The following is a 19,880-nucleotide window of genomic DNA, read 5'->3' as shown; positions in this document are numbered from 1 at the left end:
AAAGTAAAACTTTTCATTTTCACTTTCAGACTGGTTCTACCGTCTGCACCACTGTTGTCTTCATGAATGAACACTGGAGATTTCCATCTCTCAGTGCAGGAAACCTGATACGTTGTTTATATTTAAAAACAGAAATCTCTGTGTATCGCAAGCATGGGGAGAGCTCAGCAAATGTTACAGGACACCAGCATTTCCTACACACTCAGCCTTTCTTAGGACAGGTGGTAACTGCTGTTTCAAGGAGTAGTACCTTATGTAGGAAACATTACATGTCCAAAGAAACCAGTGAAGTACTATTACATGCCCTTATCAGACCCCCGTGGACATGCTGACAACCTGCTAAGTATGCTCCACAACGGTTCTTAGTCCTCAAATAGAGAGGGGCAAATATTTGCCAAAAAGTCTGAGCTACGTTAAACTGTTAAACCGTTTAAAAAACGCTTCAAGTCTTGAGTGCAAAGTAGGTTTATTTTATTGTCAAACTGATTGTTAAGCTCGTTCTTGACTTTTCATTGTAATTCTAGGAATTATCATTTCCCCAAATTTAGAAATGTATATTCAATTAGCTTTTGTTTGCTGACCACATTACCTGTTTTAAAGGCAGCTCTTAACTCTCCCAAACCCAATTTCATTTTGGTGTTTTAAACACAGTTGGTTATACTGGCCCTACATAAGCCTCAGAGCTCAAAAAAAATCAGAGCTTGAATATCACCACCACTTTTAGGGAATAATTTTTAATTTACTAAACAAATAACCTGGAGAAGGACAGAAGTAACTAATTTTATTTTAAAAATTTTTCAGGGAGTAAAAAGGTTAAGGCACACACCACAGCTGTTTGCAAATGTGGGTGGAGCTGATCAAAGCTTTGGCTGCAAGTCATTCTAAGAAAAATATAATTTCATTGCAAAATGTTGTTAAAGTAGATTAAAATTTCTTAACTCATAAAACCATCATCTTATTTTAATATAACCATAAAAATGCTTAAGTTCACTGCTCCAGAACCCAAGTGGGAAGAAACGTCAGCTCGAGCACACCAATGGTCAGTCAAAACCAAGAGCTAACTTGGATTTTTCTCCCACCTAGAGAAAGGCAGCTCATCCTTTCCCACTGAAAAGCTCCCAGCTGCTCAACAGCACCAACAATCCCGCTTCCACCCAACTCCAAAAAAACATTTTTGTATGCAAAAAACCCACCGCTTGCAACGTCTAATGCATTCCTGTTTGAAGGGAAACATAAAGCAACACAACTGCTCTGTGCTTTTTTAACAAGTTTGAAAGCCAAGTGGCTCGACCTGGGACTGCTACATGGACCTTGAGGCTTTCCAGCCCTGCTCTTTACCAAACCGCTTGCAGCACCAAGTCTTCAATAACCGTTATCATCAGATAACTGTCTAAGGGGCAGTTAAGCTCCTTAAATGAGGCACAGGTCACTTAACACACTGAAAGGGTCAATTAGTAACTTATGTTGCCACCTAATTGCTACAAGAGCTCCAGAGAAAGCCAGTTTGCATGCGGCTCCAGCTACCTTTTGCTCTAACTACGGTTAAAACCATTTCCCAACTGGATCAGAGTTACCACCTCATCCATGGTCTCTGCAGCCTGCGTGTTTTTTTTATCCAAAAGAGCTTGTTTCCTCCCAGGTCTGCGCTGCAGCGAGAAAGGCTCAGATTCCTTTCCGCTGTACATTGCCCCAATCTCACCGGCACACCCAGAAACTCTCTTGCAACTCATTTTTCATAGGGGAAGGGAAAATAAAGAAAAATAAAAAAGCACACAACAAAATTTCACAAATTCCTGTCCAACACTCACTGCAAATTTAATACTCTTCCTGCTTTATTTTAAGAGTTTCATTGAGTCAGAGGGATTTTTTTTTAAGATTTATTAAAAAAACACCCAGAACGTTGGCTGTTCTGTTCATTCCTAGGAGTTCAGCTCTGCTTGCATCTAAATTTTACTAAGGTTTTATAATTAAATGAGACTAGGTGAGTAGCCTCGCACTTCAACCACTGAGCACGCAGAGCTGGGGAGTTCAGGTGCTTTCCTCCCTTTCAGAGGCTGCCACAGCTGAGGGCTGCGCTTAGCTATAGGATTTAACACATTTTCTGCTGCTTCTCATACACAGCCCTGCCACAACATTCCAGGTTATTTAGTGCAGCACTTAGTGAATCAATGTGGAACATGAAAAGCTCACTTGAATAAAGCTCCAAGCAAAAATGCTGTATGAGATTTCATAGTGACAGCAGTAAATTAGTTTTTTAATTGTGGCATATAGTAGGACTACATAGACCATGAAAAATCTCAGAAATCAAATACATATTTTTTGACATCTGAATGCAGAAATACTCCAAGAGTATGGCGAAGGACCATCCCTCTGGTAAGGCTCATGCTAGCTGGAAATCTGAGTCAGAATACAATCGCTTTTCAGGTTTTATCGGCAGGACACTTACAGCAGAGCAGGCCCTGTTTAAATCAAGCCTTTGATCTAGTCTGTTGGTATTTTTTGCAAGATGCTATTGCACAGCACCGTCCTTGCAGGTTAGCAGATCCCAGGATACACAGAGGACCAGTTTAATAAGCTACATTCCTGAGGGGCCATATGTCTGTATTAAATGTCCTGATCAGTCCGAGTTCAAATTACTCTAATAAAACCTCAGATATTTACACCAGAAATCCTCACTACTGGTGAGAGAACTTGAAAATTAATATGATGGATGACAACAAGCAAAACAATATTTAATCCATTTAATCCTAAAGCACAATTTACTAATCTAATGCTGTATGGGTGTACCTATATGTTTGTTCTTTCTCCCCATATCCTTAATTGCTACAACTCCTAAATGAATTCAGCTTTCTACTACACGGAGACGTATTTTTCTTTATTAGACATTAGCTCAGCAGCAAAGCATAGCTTTGGTAAAGGTGGGAAAAGAAACCAGATGCGATTCTCATCTCTGTGGCCTTGTCATACAACTTTTTTGTCAGTAAAGCTTTCAAATCAAGCTAACATTTTCTCAAGTAAATCCTGAGAAGTGTCCTACACAAAGGTTCTGTGGAGAACGCTTATCCACTCTGAAGGTGAGAAAATGGTCTTTAAAAATATTAGAAGTTTCCTAGGTAGGTGTATCACTTCCCATTTATCACTATTTCTACTAGCATTATTGTGAACACTGACTCTTCCTTTCTGAATTTTACCATGAATTCTGTCCTGCTGCTCTCCATCAGGAAGAGAAGGAATACCATTTGTTGTACCAATTGTACCATTTGGACACAAGAAGGTAGTGAAATATTAAGGACGCTGGCCCTTAAAAATACCAGCAGCGGAGAAAGACTACATCAGACTGTTGTGATCTTTGGATTCAAGTTAAATTCTCACTGCAAATAATTTTCATGCATCTTTAATGTGATTTAGTTGAACACTGTCATATTGGACATTTAAGTACATCATATTGAAGTCTGCAAGACCTTCAATTAAGGCTAACCTAAAGGTTTCTCACCCTGAAACTTAGATATATTTCAATCTGATTTTAATAACAGTTAATCTTTTCCATCTCTACCAGCTGCAAGGCTATGAATAAATAAAGACAGGTTGGAATTTCAGCAGCTGAGAAAGACTGTGACAAGAATGAAAGTTGTCTTTTCCCCTCGCAGTGCAGGAGAGCCTGACAACCAACAACCTTGACCTCTGTGTAGGTTCTCGTAGACAGAGAGCCTGTATCTAAAAACCAAAAAGACAGAGGGGAATCTCCAAAACCTGCTAAAAATCATAAAGCAGAAAAAAAAAAAATTACCCCAGTCAGACTCTGAAAGGAAATGTTCCAGTAGTAGTTTGGACTGGTCTAGCTGAAAGCACTTCAGGAAACAATATTAGAGGGCACAACAAAACCAACGTGCTTTATGCTTACGTGGGTAGCATTTGCTGGAAACCATCTTCAAATTCAGCAAGTAAAGCTCTCTGCAGTTACTGTTTGCTTTTCACAGCCACCTGTACTCAAACCACGCACAAAAAGGATGTTCAGGAAAATAGCTGTTGAGTAATTTCAAGACAGTATCAAACCCTTCCTAGCTATTCTAAAAGCACATAGAGAGGACTGTGTGACCTCTGATCCTTTTTGAGGAAGATGGAAAAATGTTAATAAAGGTTTTGGTACAGGGGGATATGCTATCAGCCTGTAAACACCCCACCACTGACCACATATACATCTCCCTACTGTTCTTTGTCACTCAAAGCCTTTTCTCTTTCTTACACTACACGACAGAAGTTAGCAGTTTCCACTAGCAGAGGAAAGAGTATTTGCATGGGCCTGGAGACATTCTGCATACTTGCGCAAGCTGCTTTTTCTCGCTTATTTGAGGATATAACTGTGACAACAACTTCACTGATCAGCTATAATTAATAATCAAAAAGCACATTTCAGCATCATAAAGCAGATGATAGCATTCTGCTAAACGCACTGTAGATTAAAATCATGTTTAACATTTCTTCAGTAACACTGACAGCAATTAGACATCCATAAAGTAAAGGTACAAAAACTACCAATAGTGAATTGTCTTATGAGAAGAGCTGCTTGTTGGACAAGTACCAAAGGGAAGTAATACTCAGATAAAATCTTAATCCAATTGTTTACACTGGTAGCTACAAATTAGAATTTATTTGATATTAACTGTACCAACACTATAGGTAGGGACCTTGCCATGGAGAAGGAACAAACCACAGCAGGCAAGTCAGAAATATGGATGGTCCTACCCCCGTGAGAGTGTAGAAATCCCAGAACTCTTTCAGAAAGCTGCTAGTATCCTCAGCCATCCCAGACCAACGCTCTTCCCCAGCCTGGTGTTTCAAGGTGAACCAAACTCTGAGCTAATTTATCATAATATACCACTCTGCAACAGGTTAGGAGTTCATATTCCAAGCCTATCAAAGTGAGCATACCAAGGCACATCAGAAAAACAGGACAGATTACAGTAGCAGCAAACAACTTGGGTTATCTGACTTTTTAGAAGATGAACACAAGGACAGAACAAGATAATATTAACCACTATGACAGGTAAATGCCTTAAAATAGTAGTGTTAAAGCCACTGAGATTTTCATAGTGGTACCTTGAAGAGGAAAGACACAGCTTCTTAAACACAACTACTAAGGTGGGTCAGATTTTGCCCTCCTTTAAGCCAGGGATACACCCTGCTTTTGAAATAGAGCAATAACAAACAGAAGCCCCACAGCCAGCATCTAACCTACAGTCATTGAAATTTGAGTTTCTCCCTGTATACGGTACACAGCACCAGACATATGCACTGTGAAACATTCACTGTGCCCATCTTTGTTCCATCTTGCTTGCCAATTTTTTTGAGAATCATTATCCAGGGAGCTCAGCCAGAGTATTACCTGCATCATACTGCTGTTCTCCATTCATCTCCACAGTAGCCCAGTGGCTATTTCAAGCAGCCAGAAGAAGCAGGGGAATCCGAGGCTGTCACGGTTTGGTGGTCATGAGTTGCCTCCCGCCTTCAATTCTACTGGCAGCCAGAACATTCAAGAAGGGATCCTGAAAAAAACCTGAAAGGAACAACTGTTAAGAAAATCCTTATTGGATTTTTAACTACTTTTAATACACGTTAAAAAAGTTAGTCCAGCAATAAGCCAAAAACCTTAAAGCATACAAGGGCATCTCACTGTGTTTATGTATGTTTAGCTATTCCATACCCCTCATCTACAGACCGAAGAAAAAGTAATTTCCTAAATCAGTCAATTAATTATAAAGCTGACTTTCAACAGCCCCCCAACACATCTACCCCCCTCAAAAAGTTCCTTCAACCCTTCACAAGGCTAAAGAAGCAGGGAACTAATCAAGTCACAGCTTAGGAAACAGACAAAACAAGAATCCAGCTCCTTTGTCACCTGGACCAACGAAAATGTCTAGAGTCAAGAAAGCCAAACTGATACTGGCAAAGAAATGACAAAGGTCTGCTTAGGCTGTGGATTTCTAATACTTCAGCCATTTGCTCTCCACAAGCCTTCAGGCAATTTGCCACTCTGGTCTTGAACAGCTAGAAGTTTAAATGTACACATAAATTTTAAACTTCCCAGATTCTTAACAGTTCAACCAAAGAGCCATCACTTCATCACATTAATAGGACTTGAAGACACCAATGAAACTGTTATATGACACAGTACCTCATTTATATAGGAGACAACATTGATAGTAAGTGGAAAAAACCAATTCATACTCTGTATACCAAGATACAATTAAGATATTTTAATTTTAATTTTATTTAATGTTATTTTAATTTAATTTTATAATATTTTGAAAGTCTTATAAAACTTTATTTCGTTTTTACACCAGTTCATTTTACTGTACACTAGCCGGTAAAACGTATTTTAAGATATTCAATGCAGGTACAGTCACCTGTCATTCTGTATACTTAAAAGATGTCTTTGCTGATTTCACCCATGTCAATGGTTCTTCAAGGAGAAGCAGTCCTGTACAGCAGCAGACGGCTGCTCTTAATTACATCACATTAAAATTATGATCCTGTGGTATGATAAAAAAATACCCCAAGTGACAGAACTCCAGCCTACCTGTGACACATAGCCCTTCTGTCCACCCAATTTCTTAAGAATCACTTTCATTGCCGAGGGGGACAGCCCCTCTCTACTCTCATAATACTCTTCTTTGCCAATAGAGCCTCAAATTGTTTTGGAGACAGCACGACAAGAAAATTTTGCAGTCTGTCTTGACAAATCCAACCTATAAATACAGAGGCTGTACAAATGTAGATGGCTGAACCATTTAATGTCTTCTTCTGCTACCGCAAACCAGAAACTATCGCCCTGCAGAATGTTTGAGAATGGCACAGGTGAAAAACAATGCACTGAAACTGGCTGCTTTTCACACCAGTTTACTACATGACGCATGTGCACACGGTGTTTCATGGTTGTGCAAGCCAAAGGTATTCCTGCCCCAATGTGTATCAATGGAAAATAACTTTTTTTAACTTACCAGGTTAAAACCCAAATAAAATAAAAAACCACAAAACAATAAAAGAAGTGAGCAGAAATACACACCTAAACATTCTGAGATAAGAAGCCATAATTTTCAAACCTATTTCTACATGCAATTAAATTATCATTTCGTTATTAATGGTAGAAACCATGGAAGAACAGGTCTAAAGCAAGTCCACTAGTTCACTGCACTGGCAATGCACTGCAAGTATTTTTCCCTTACAAAATTCTCCACTAAAGCAAAGTTGTACAGCAAATAAAAGCCTAGGTTACATATTTCCTTATTAGTATCAAACTTTGACTGACAACTTTATATAAATCAGTGAGATGGGGCATGAGAGGGCCCTGAAAACAAGATTATTGGCTTAAAAATTCTTGTAAAAAAAGGATAATCTTCAAATACCCTTTGCATTCTTATTGAACATCTGGGAAGCACCTGTTTTTTCTGTTTAAGCAAGATACCAGAAATAACGTAGAGGACTAAAAATCAGGTTTTAAAAAACACAGGCTGCACTCCCCACCTAAACACATTTTTAATAACTACGGTTTAAAACAGGAAAGCTCTACACATTTGAAAAGTTTTAAATTTTTTTGAGTTTTGTATACCCACAATGTTTATTGAGACCACCCAATAACTCTTAAGAATGGTTTTGCAGGAGGGTTCTTTTTTTAAAAATTATTTTATTAAGGTTAAAGAAACTAATCCATTTTAAGTGGTCTTTTTTTCTACTATAGCATGGACAAATGCGTAAGAAATGCCAGTTGCCTAGCAGATGGAAACACAAAAATCTTACTGCAAAATGAGTATCACAAAAGAGAGGTTTTCCACTATGATGCTGCTTCTAAAGATGCAATCATGATTTCACTTCTGAAGGTATAACTGGGCTGGCTACAAAACTAAGACACTGTTAAGCCCTTCTCTCTCTGAAAGAGCATCTTCCATCCCACCACAACCGCAAGGAGACTGTAAGCAGCTTTATGCAGGCTGCAGTTGCATTTGTACTATCATTCAAATAGGCAACTTGCGAACTACAGCTGGTCTGAAAAATTCTAACCGTTCTTCCCTTTGAAAATCTGTTTGTTAAAAATAGAAATATTTCGAAGGGGCAGTTCTATTACAGGGAAATTTAGGGAGGAGAGCAACTGTTTCTGCCGGCTTGCCTGCCCAGCTCCTTGGTGGAAGGCAGCTCCCGTAGTGCCAGGCACATGGACTGGGCAGACACCCACGGCTGGGACCAGAACGGGCAGCGTCACTGCTCCTGCTGATAGCGCTATCTTTAGGGTCCCACGGTCTCCAAGCAAAGCAAGTTGATCAAGAAATGCCTCTGCCATTTAGATACAGAAAACTTGGAAAGAAAAAAAAAGGGGGGTGGGGGGGAAGGGAAGTCCCAAACCTTCTCAAAGTACCATAATTCCATTTTGTGGAGGATTTCCATGGCAAGTGTAAAATGCTGTGTGGCAGGCTGCAAATGTCCTGAGCATGTGTGTGGAGCATCCAGGCTCGCTAGCTGGCAATATCGCACAAGTCAAACCAAACTCACGGTACCCTTCAACTGAAAGTGAGATGCCAAAGTTGTACCGAGACTGAGCTACAGTCCTTGAATTTTAGGGAACTGCAGTGCAAAGCATTGCAAAACCTGGCTGGAATCTCCTGCACACAACACTTGTAGCTGCACTCACACACAAATAAAACAGGAAATTTGAACACAATTAAAGAAATATCCACTAACAGTGCTCTGTAGTGTAGGAAGTTCTCAAGTACCATCAAAAATACAGCCAACTTTAAAAGATTTCATTACACGTGAGAATAAAAATTTTAAGAGTAACAATAGGTATTGTTAAAATCTCCTGTTGAACGGTAGCTTAATGCCACAAAAATCTACTGTGTAGACGATATTAATACTGTTTTATTCATTATCGCTTCAGGAATGCATCTGGAAGGGAACTCAGCTGCCAATTTCTGCTATACTGCTTCTAACCTACTCCCCTCCAGCTCAGAAAGACCATGCTCAGCATATAGCTACAAGGTCACAAGTTAACTCCCAATTCAGTTCTGTCTCTGTGCGAAAATGACTGAGAAATTAAGCCCAGGTACCAATCTCTGTCAGTCTCGACTGGTCCCTTACGTACCTCCTCCACGCTCTCAGGACAAAGCAGGGCAAGCTACTGCAACCGCACGTTCCAACCTACCCCTTCCGAAGGCTCCTCCTGCAGGCAGGCTGACACTCTCCCTGCATTCTACCCTTTATGAGGTAATGCTGGAAGAGGATGTCACTGGCAACCCGCACAGCACTGGGCACACAGCGAAGAACTAACCAACAAAATACTTTTTAATCATTAACCAAAACATTTCTTGGTTAGCGGTCTACCATAAGTCTATCAGCTGTCACAATGCTAAGCCAAAACAAGGGCAACGCCGTGAAAAACGAGAGAAGCACGCAGTCCAACAAATCTGGGCATATTCCATGGGCTTCTATTAGTGTAGCCCTGGCAAAGTACCCTCAGAATTTAATTGCAATTAAGATATTTTCAGTTTATGGGATCCAACTCTCAATTAATGTCTATAACTATACTAAGTGATGCAAAATGAACTTGATCTTTTTTTGTAACATGGAAATATTTAAGTCGCACACCCTTCCCCCTCAACCCCCCCCCCCAACTAACCACAAAAAACCACAACCCAAAACCAAACACCACAGAGGCTGTTCATTTAAAAGATGCCAAATACTGGCAGCTCCTGTTGAAGTTGATTGATATTCTGCCCAAGTCAAGTTGGGTAGTTATTCAGGATTTCATAAGCCGCTCTGGTGTTTTATGTACACAAAATTGAGAGTACTTGTAATTAGCACCCGCCATGGCTGATGCTTACAGTCTGGCACCCCAAAGATTATCTTTTGATAAATCTCGAGGGGAGGGGAGCACAAGTGCTCCTGGAACAGAGCTGATTTGGAAATACTTTGGACTCTTCAGACTCACTTCTGCATTTCAAACGTCCTTTCAGCACATGAAATATTCAGATGTTAGCAACTGGAGGCAGCATTAAAAACAGTTACAGTTCATTAAAGCCAGATGGCTCACTTGAATATGAAAAGAAATCAGACATAAGTTGGATGTTGAATTAAAGTAAATCAGCTGGTGTCTGAGGCTTAATATTATTTTAAAACAAAGGCACATGAGACAACGGGGACAGGAGACACCCCTATGGACTGGGGAAGAAGCTACAGAAAGGATAAGGTTTCAGCAAATTCCTTCATGCGAAGGCATCCAGTAAAATCTATTTCAAACCCTGTGTCTACCATACAGAGCTGCACTCCACGCAGGCAGGCAGAAAACCCGTTGCAGAGGTCTGTCAGAGCAGGGAAGGGGTTCTTCAGCACCTGAGACGTACAACTCTGCTACTGAGTATCAACATAAATCTACTGCTAATACAACAAGGAAAGGTAAAGGTTCTTTCTGTTTTTCTTGGACCACAGCCTGGAGGCGGCAGGAGAGGGGGTGAATGTCCTCCTGGTCCCTATGCCCATTCACACACATACCTGTGCTTTTTCACATCAAGGAAACACTAATTATGTGGTCCCTGTGAGGGGAGATGGCACATGTACTTAATGTAAAGACTTTTATAACACATTCTTTGTCGTAGGACTCAGCCATGGCATGAACTGTGCTGTGTACAGTGCATCTTCTAATTAGGTCCAGTGTTTGCAGTGGAGAGTCTTGCTGGTATTTCAGAAAAAAAAAAAAAAGACTCTGCACCAACACTACGGGCTGGTGGGCCCAATCCTGCCCCTGCAATGGAGAGAGCTCTGAAATACAGGGGCACAGACTCTCAAGTCTTATTTCTTACGCTGCCACATGCAACTGTGGTTACAACCCGTGGTCAGTTCCAGATGCTCGCTTGCCTTCTGCTTTTATTATTACTGTAGAAATAAGCAATTTCCACAGCTTGTGAAAGACAGCTTTAAGGGTTTTTTTAACCTTTTTCCTGATCTAACACCACTATAGTCAATCATGAACATAGGCATCAGCTACCCTTTTGCTACAAGAAGATGAGACAGTGGCTCCAGGGGAGAAGGGGAGCATGTTTCAATCAAATTTGTATGCAACTGGGCACTTGCAGGCCACATCCCTTATCAACCTATAACCTGGTCTAAGCTAGCTGAAATGCAGTTACGCGGGGCCCTTTACCTTAGGAGATACGCCAGGTGGAGAACATCAGGCCTTTGGAAAACACATTTACATCCTCTCCAAGGACAAAGAAACTCTACCTGGCCTGACTGAGTATCTGCCAACCCTTCATTGATAAAAGAAAGTAAAAAATTTGAAAGGACCACCTAGGATGACAACTTGAGTTATTTTAACTTTCACTAGAATTTATTTAAAAAAAAAACCAAACAAACTACAGCACAAACAGAACCCAACATAATAAACTATTTGGGTAGGAGGAGCCAACTTTTTTTTAGGTCTAGTTAGTACTTGATTCCTCATAAACATATCTATGAAATCCATTACAGGCATACTGGTGAGTTTTGTATCACGGTAGTTTGGAATACCCTTGCTTAGTATCTACAGCACAAAAAAAGTAAGATACCTAAGTAAGCAAATTTCTCAGCCAGAACCAAAATCAACAGCACTGGAGAAAATTAACTTTCAAGCTATTCAGTGAAAGTTTCATTCACTCCTTTGTAACCCGCCACACAGGGTTAGCACATTTCCTTAGAACAGCCACATCCTTTTGGAGAAAAATGTCAGGGGCTCTGGCTTGGCACTGCTGCCAACTCAGTGGACAGATACAGCTGATTACCTGCCATAGCAAATCAGCAACTATCTCCATCAGGGCACACCAGCAGGTATTTGCTTCCTTTGAAAAAAATCTCACCCTTGAAATCAGGACTGAGAGAGACAAAAGCAAACAGATATTCAGAACAGCATTCGGTGTAACAAATCTTTAATATCTGCGATGGTAAGGAACTGACAGATCAGCAAATGTCTGATGATCGCTTCTGCTACATCTGGATAAGCAACTCATCAGAACTCCACAAAGCTGCATGCTGCAGGAACGTGCAGTCACCAATACTGTGCTCGCTCTCCTCTCCCGCACTCGAAGGCTTTTTAAAATCCATTCACACCGTGCAAGAGCAGGGTACCCACAAAACCAGCCTCTGTCTCATCTGCCACATGGAGTATGATTCTTGCGTTTTATGATTCAACAAGCACATCAATGCTTCTCTAAGCACCCATTAACTGTTCTTCCATACCCACGGCACTAGAAGGCCAATACACAGCCATCAGAAAGGGTACTAAAAAAATTTTCTTGGGAAACAAAGTATTATACATACCTACTTCTACACCCCTTCCTCTTGCCCCATCCCCCTGTTATTACCCCTACTGGAGCCCTTGACAGAAGTCCTACTCCAAGAAAAGGTCTCCAGAGTACCACAGTTCATGCCCGTTCTGGTTCTCCAAGCCTTTTAGATTCAAAATAGGCTTTTAAGGCACCTCTTACAATTTTGTCTTCTCTTACTTAGTCACTAACAGTTGGAAGCCTGGACAACACTTAAAATGTTTCCTAACTTTCAGTTGTATAAACACGTAAGGTATTTTATATCTTTCAGTTGTATAAGCAAAGTAAGTATTTCACAATATCCCTTCCTTGTATCTGACCCTCCACAAACAAAAGATGAAGTGGAAGACTTCTCAATCTCCAATTTACGCTGGAATTTTAATTGCTGTTCTGTGACAAGCAAAAAACCAATTTCATTTGCTTCTGCAGGGAAGAAAACTACCTGCCACAGAGGCCTTGTCTCAGCACCGTTAGCACGCTCCAAATCTTTCCAAGGCAGCCCTGTAAGGTCCAGAACATAGACTACAGACAGGCAAAATAAAGTTTGATGCTTCTACTGCCAATTTCGTTAAAGTCAAAGCTGCTGAAGGAATTAATCTGTCCAACATGGAGAACAGAAACCTTTGGCTGACTTGGTGTTCTTTAAAGCATTATTTTTTTACACACACATACGGAACAATGAGTCTGTAAACAGAAGTTTATTTGCTTGCTTCGGTAAGGATTTATCAAAGATAGAACATCAAACCACCCTTTACTGTGGGTATGATTCCCAAGCCTTTCTTTAGGCCACCTTGATAGCGTATTGGGTGCTCCAAAACAAAAGCAAAATATTTCCATGTTATTCCTATATTAAATAAATAAATGGGGCAGTTATGTTTCCACATCTTTTGCAGATGCTTGACCAACTGTAACCAAATCTATTCTGAGTACCACCTGCCACTACCACATCTCTAACCTCTTACAGTCAGATCATATGATTTTGTTCTTTTGTAAGAGGCCATAGGTGCCGTCCTGGTGACCAACCCTTCTTCAGCAGCTCCAGTTGCAGACTTCACCTTACCTAATTACGTTCTGCCCAGGGACAGCAGTAGTGACCAACAACCAACTATCCTTCATGAGAAATTTGTTATTTCATCACAAGTGGTCAAAATTTCTAAAGTTTCAACCCTGCTGCTGTCTCTCTACCACATCTCTACTCTTGTCAACTTATTTGGGCTTTGTCCTTGCAAGGACAAAAGTTGTGTTTGTCTTAACACTTGACTCGGGCTCCTTGCAAAGGAAGCTTTCCCGGAGACACAGCACAGGACTCCTGCAATCCCTTTCATCTTTTTGCCTACCAAGAGCATGCTTGATTGTTCTTATCTGAACAGCTCCTGTATGGCCTCTGGGAACAAAACCCATTGAGCATGTAGATTATATATGTATTATGAATGCAAATAGGAACTAGTATCATGAGAGTTGGATTACTTACTAAAACTTACTGTATTTCTCTATCATACCTGCACCGCAATCTTTGCTTACAGACTAGTACTCGTAACAGTTCCACTCTCCCACTTCCCTGCTACTTCCATTAAACCTGCTTCAGCAGAAGAGAACTCCAAGTTGTTCATCCCTCCCATTGCAACAGCAACACAGAGACTCCTCAAGAGAACTGCATTTAAAGAACACACCTTATGTTCTTACACCTCCAAAGAAATTCTGAGAAAACACAAAAGGGCCAAAGGATCTGTTGTGGAGAATCCAGAATGCAACTATAAACAGCAACCCAGGCTTACAGTAAGTCATGTGGCTCCAGAGCATCCTTCACACCTTCCAAATGAAAGTAACTACAGGACTGCAAGCACCTCTGCAGGGGAGGTTAGCCAGCCTGCACCACTGCAGTCCATCGCAATAATAAACGCGGGGGTCTTTATTCCAAGGTTTATTAAAAAAAAAAAAGGCCTCCGTGCCCAGGGTTTACCCAATGCCCATGGGCAGAACAGCAGCACACATGACTCTGCGCTGAACCAGCCAACCCCAAAGTTATTTACAGACTTCTAAATCATTGGTTCTTCCTGCAGAGCCACCTTCACGACTCAGGCAGGTATCTGTATAACACACTTACATAGCAGCACCCCAGCTGCACTCCTGGTCCCTCTAGCAGAGCCCTGACCCTGCCTGCAGCAGAGGAAACACATTTGCAGCTGCCCAGCCTGCAGCAGGGACAGAGGCAGTTGGGCCAACACAGCCAGCTGCAGGACAGCCACGGGGCTCCCCCATCACCTGCCCAGCACACAGCCCGTGCCCACAGCTTGCCTTGCGAGCAAACTTATGTCAGAGCCCCTCACATCAGCTTAAATACAGCAAGTTGCTGTATTACACAGACAAATAAACAAAATCCTCACGGCAGACTGAAAGGTTACAGCCCGGCATCTTTTCTGCCTTGAAAACATGGACATTTTGTCTGTGAATGTGCATTTTTATTAGCATAAAAATATTTACCAGAGAAAAGGAGAATCCATTCTGTCACAAAACAGGACCAGTGCTCGTATCTTTAACTCAATCTTTTTTCATTAGAGTTACTTGTATGTCATAGAAACTATTTAACAGAATTCTGCTGATACAATATGTGGTGTTGATCTTCCTTCATTGAGATTATGCCAATTTATGCCAGTTTTCCAATGCCAACTCCGGCTTGAACTTCAGTTGCTTCCAGGATTTGACTTACCACCTGGATATGCCTGACTATACACATAACACACCAAAACCTGGAAAGCCTGGTTAATAGATGTTGAAACACTCAGGTTCTGCTCAACAAATTACAAGATCTGTCTTTACAACCTATGCTGTGCTACCCAGATGGTAAAGCAATTTCCATGAGACCACACGTTAAGTCCAGGTGAGAATGTAAAAGTCACAGCTCCATTTCCAGCTAATTCAGATGCCACCAGACAGCCAGGGCATTTACTTGACAGGGGAATAACGCACAACAGGGTGTCCCAAAAAGCTGCTTTGTATTTATAACTGGTTGCAAATAGAAGCTATTAAGAATTACTTAGTTTGATTCTTCAACGTTTAAGACGTTGGGTTTTTTTTGCCAAGTGATTAAGATGTTAAGGGTTTTTTTGCCAAGTGATTCAAGTTTGGTTTTGTTTTTAAAATGTAAGATCTCCAGTGTTATTCTGCCTTCTCCATTTACTTTCTACAGCATACAGACTACAAGAATATTGGGGGTTATTGGCCAAATAATGAAACCAGACAGAACAGACTGCTCTGCTTTCATTGTTGACTTTTTATTACGTATCCTATAGCACAAATACAATTGCCTAAAGTTACAAGTGGATAAGAAGATGAAAGAAGAATGTGAAGTTCCTGCTGCTCTTAAGTCCCAGACAACAGCTCGGCACCTTCTTATCCCCTCTATGAAGACAGGCAGCATGAACAAGTAGATATTCTGCCAGTAACATGTAGTATAATTCATGCTGAGATAAAATAGAGCGCTCAAATGGAAAGAAAATTCACTCCTATCTCTACTCCTGAATCCCACATGACATTATAGATGGCTGTCCAACAGAAAGTGGTACGCAAGAGTTAAACTGCCAGCAGCAATGTAACAGCCATCAGATTATGCGACCCTTTAAACTTGGTCTGAGCAGCCTTTAAGTGAAATGTACACCACCCCAAACAGCACTACGAAGTATCTGGTTTCTCAGCTTCCCCACACTAACTACATTACATAAATGGGTACAGTATCCTGGTTTAGACTTTTTAAGTGAAATGACTAAACTTCTTGTCAGTCACCACCCCTCTCATTCTCCTGGCTTGAAACAAAAATGCACAGAACTCGCTCAGATACTGTTCAAGGGGCAACTCTGAGCCAATGCCAAGATTTGAGATCTGCAGTACAGAGCCCGAGAGAGCAACCTGTGGAGAGCTATAGGTGGCAAAGCAGACAGCATAAGCACTTAACACCTATTAGCACCAAAAGAAAAAAATCACATCCTCTCCATGGTCTCAAGGAAGAGCACTTCCACTGCTAAGTGGTAGAACACAGAGCATCAACGGATGAACATAATTAAGGATACAATACTCAGCTATCCAATATGTGAGAGAAAAGTGGTTTAAACCAAAAAGTACGTTCACTGCAGATATATTTTAGGCAATTAACAAAGATACAAATTCCTCTCTAAGTGCCTGAAACATGACAATGACTGGGGAAATCTGCAGATTTGGAAACTAATCTCAATGCATGAAGGATGTTGGTCCTGCAGATAAAAGTATGAAGGTCAATGCAGTCTGAATGAATTTACAATAAATAGCTCCATAATGCCAATATGAGGCTTGATTTATTCGAACAAGTCCTCTTTGCCGACACCTATTCTGTGCACATGTTACAGGAAAGTTTTTGACTAAAATCTGAGTAGGACACTTAACTTGGCTTAAGTTAAGTTATGTAAAGGTAAAAAAACTCGCACTATCTTCCAAATCCTTTTTTGAACTCCTGTTCCAGTGAACCACCTAATTGATGTCACTACTGCAGACAATACAACAATTAAAGGATAAGATGCTGAGGGGGAAGGAAGGTACTTTGCAAATACGACATTTTTAAAAAAGTCAATCGTATAAAATGCTTTTAATATGTAAAAGCACACTCCTACTTGTTTTCTTCCTTTGTCATGTCATTGAAATAGTACATGGTACAGAAAAAGGTAACATATTACATACATTTCGCAGAAGAGCTCCTAAACCAAACTAGACACAGAAAGGGTAACTATCCCTTCAGTGCCAACACAACCACAGGACAAGCTCCAACTCCATCAGACAGTGAGGGCTCACACCACCTCCAAACATCTGAGATCCACAACAAAGCCCATCTTAACACCAAGGACATTTATTCCCAACAAGGACACTTTCTACCCCACCAATATAGAAGTTTAAAGGTTAGGAACTAAACTTATTTATCAACACATTAACATCGAGTGACAGATCCCATTTTCCTAGAGCAAGCAGAACTCCAATACACCTCCAGCTCAGCTGGTGCTCTTCAGTGCACGTGTGAAATTATAGCCAATCTCCTAGAGATCTGGGTTTAAAAATAGACTTGCTGGTCTAACCTTAGGTTCCTACTTTTAAAATGTTGGCACTGGTACTAGGGGACAACAAAGGGAGTGGTATCTCATTCATACTTCTTTACAGACATGGAGAGTCAGACTTTCTACCCTGAACAAACAACTAACCCCTGTTAGTCAAATTATCAATGGCAGGCGGGAGTGAAAATTAAGATGGAAAATACCTGGTTTCAAAGTCTGTAGTTTTCATACCATATAATTTCAACTTAAATAATTCAAGTTTGAAATAAATTAAATTTTAAAAAAAGCTTAACAAAGAATCTGTATGTGGTTTTATGCACACTAATGATAGCTGAACATATAGTCTATAAACATACACGCAACTGTGAATCAAACTGCTGTCCAACAGAGAGAAAACCTAATTTAACAAGTAGCATTTAAAAAAAAAAATTGCAAATGAAAGGTGCAGAAGCAAATAGGACACAGGTTTATCAAAAGCACTCATCACAACACAGTGAATTGGATCAAAACAGATTGAGAACTCAGGAATTTTCCTTATGAAGAAATTAACTTACTCCTGGGTAGCCAGCACAAGTCAGGTAACTGGGAAATAAAATGGGGAAAGCCTGTGGCTGCAGGTGTTGTCTTTGGCAAGTGAAACAGCGTATCATTTTATCATTTTCCCTATCAAGGACTCTGCTACCTGCTACCAAGAAGTAAGCCTCAACCTACCATGAGAATTCAAGTGCTGGAGCCAATACATTTGGGAAGCGATAGACAGAAGGAGGATTTTAAAAAGTGACAGCCACACCCAACACCCATGTAACATGCTCATCATGCTCATCATCAAAGCTAGCTCATCATCACCACCAGCAGCGCTCAGGCCTTGATCTCAGGGATACTAAGCAGTTTTTCATTTCAGTTGAAACCCAAGAATTAATGAGACGACAAACCTTAAAGAGTCACGACTCCAGGCCTGTCGTGCCATTTTCTTCACAAAACCACGTTTCAGAGTACAGTACCATTTCAGAACTCCTCTGCCTCATGTTTTTATTTTCATAGCTTAATCTCACTGTTTCATTACTGTGAAAGGCAATGTCTCATTACCGCAGAAGCACTGGAACGTTACCAAATAGCACTGCAGACGGCAGGTGCCAGCGCTATCCCAACATCTGCAACAGCCAGCCCCGCTCCGCACTGCCCTCTCCCCACTGCTCCTGGGAGCCAGCGTGTGCCCCTACCCCTGCAGGACCGCTCCAAGCGGGGGCTGCACCTCCACTCCTCCTTCCAGCCACGGCTGCTCCTCCCCGGGGCCCAGCAAAGCGCATGCTGCCTCATCTGCAGCGTCACTGATTTCATGACGGTACCACACAAGGAGAAAGAGCATCCAACATCACAGAATTGTGCGGACATTTGTAGCAGCTGAACGTGAAGGCGTCCCCTTCCCCTGCTAACAGTTCCCCACAAGAAGAGCACCCAGTGCCCTGCACCAAGTCAGCTCGTGGCCAAGGAGCAGTAAGGACACCCCCCCTCCTCCTCTTTGCATCTCCTGCAACCTGCCACTGACCCACACTTCACAAAGTCCACTACTAGCACAGTACAGAAACACCAGTAGCACAGACAAATATCTGCAGTTTCACTTCTTCCATAAGGGCATGTTCTCCTCACCTTCCCCCTGGTAGACCAGCTCAAGCATCAATTCAGTGCATGCTACCTGTATACCATTCAAAAGTTAAACCTTGACAGGACTACCACGATTTCCGGCTCACAGGCATTCCCTAATTTAAAAGGAAAAATGTAACTGTGAATTACCACCTTAAAACAGAGGGGAAGTCAAACACAAACCCACAAACCTACCACGAATGGGAGCCAATGGGGAATGTATCTCAAAGGCTACATCCCTTTGCTCAAGTCTCCAAATGTGAATATAAGAACTTCTAATTCGGCTTTTGTTAAATATACTCACTTTCCGGTGCAACTATCTGAGTAAAAATTGCCACCCCAAGTCAGAAATCCTAGATGAGGCAAAATTCAACTTCCTACAATGCATCCTTAAAGATCCCTTAACAAAAAGAGTGTTGAGGACAGGTTATCCTACATCCTAACTTCTGCCAACAATTCCAAAAAAGCCCTCTGCAGTTTGCCCCTGGCAGTCAGATCTTTCCTTTGACCCCCAACTGGTTTCATACGTTTCCTGTGCAATCTTAAACACCTACAGTGCTGCTACCATGAGATGCACTCTGACCTGAGCTGCTCTGTATCTTCCAAAGACGGTGTCACTGTTGAAACATCATGGTCCCTGCAGAAGTAGGAAGTCTTGAGTATAATCACCTCAAACTAATCTAATCGAAGTTACCTTAACATTGTTTCAACAAGATTAACAAGCCCAGCGCAGAACTTGGCACTCCCACATGAGAAACTACAAAGCTGCAGATGAGGTTCCACAGTTTCCCTGCAGGTGCAGGAAAGCCCATGGTGGAACCAGGATCAG

The 19,880-nt window shown here is 41.3% G+C and overlaps 1 protein-coding gene across 2 annotated transcripts in view; it reads right to left on the bottom strand.

Annotated features, from left to right (window-relative positions):
* The window catches only part of SFMBT1 (Scm like with four mbt domains 1), an 89,635-nt gene that overhangs the window by 32,274 nt on the left and 37,481 nt on the right, over positions 1 to 19,880 (bottom strand). The window contains exons 1-2 of one of the 2 annotated variants that reach the window (XM_080386304.1): positions 6,405 to 11,679; positions 5,384 to 5,554 (exon numbers count right to left, since the gene is read on the bottom strand). In XM_080386304.1, coding sequence (XP_080242430.1) covers positions 5,384 to 5,411 — 28 coding nt within the window. In that variant the 5' untranslated portion in view covers positions 5,412 to 5,554; positions 6,405 to 11,679. Of the gene's footprint in view, positions 1 to 5,383; positions 5,555 to 6,404; positions 11,680 to 19,880 lie in introns of those variants that run through there. The other variant, XM_080386303.1, reaches the window with a different exon arrangement.

The sequence above is a fragment of the Falco punctatus genome, assembly GCF_963210335.1.
Source record: "Falco punctatus genome assembly, chromosome: 4".
Taxonomy (NCBI): domain Eukaryota; kingdom Metazoa; phylum Chordata; class Aves; order Falconiformes; family Falconidae; genus Falco; species Falco punctatus.
Note: the sequence above shows the minus strand (reverse complement) of the source record. Positions and strands in the feature narration are given on the sequence as shown.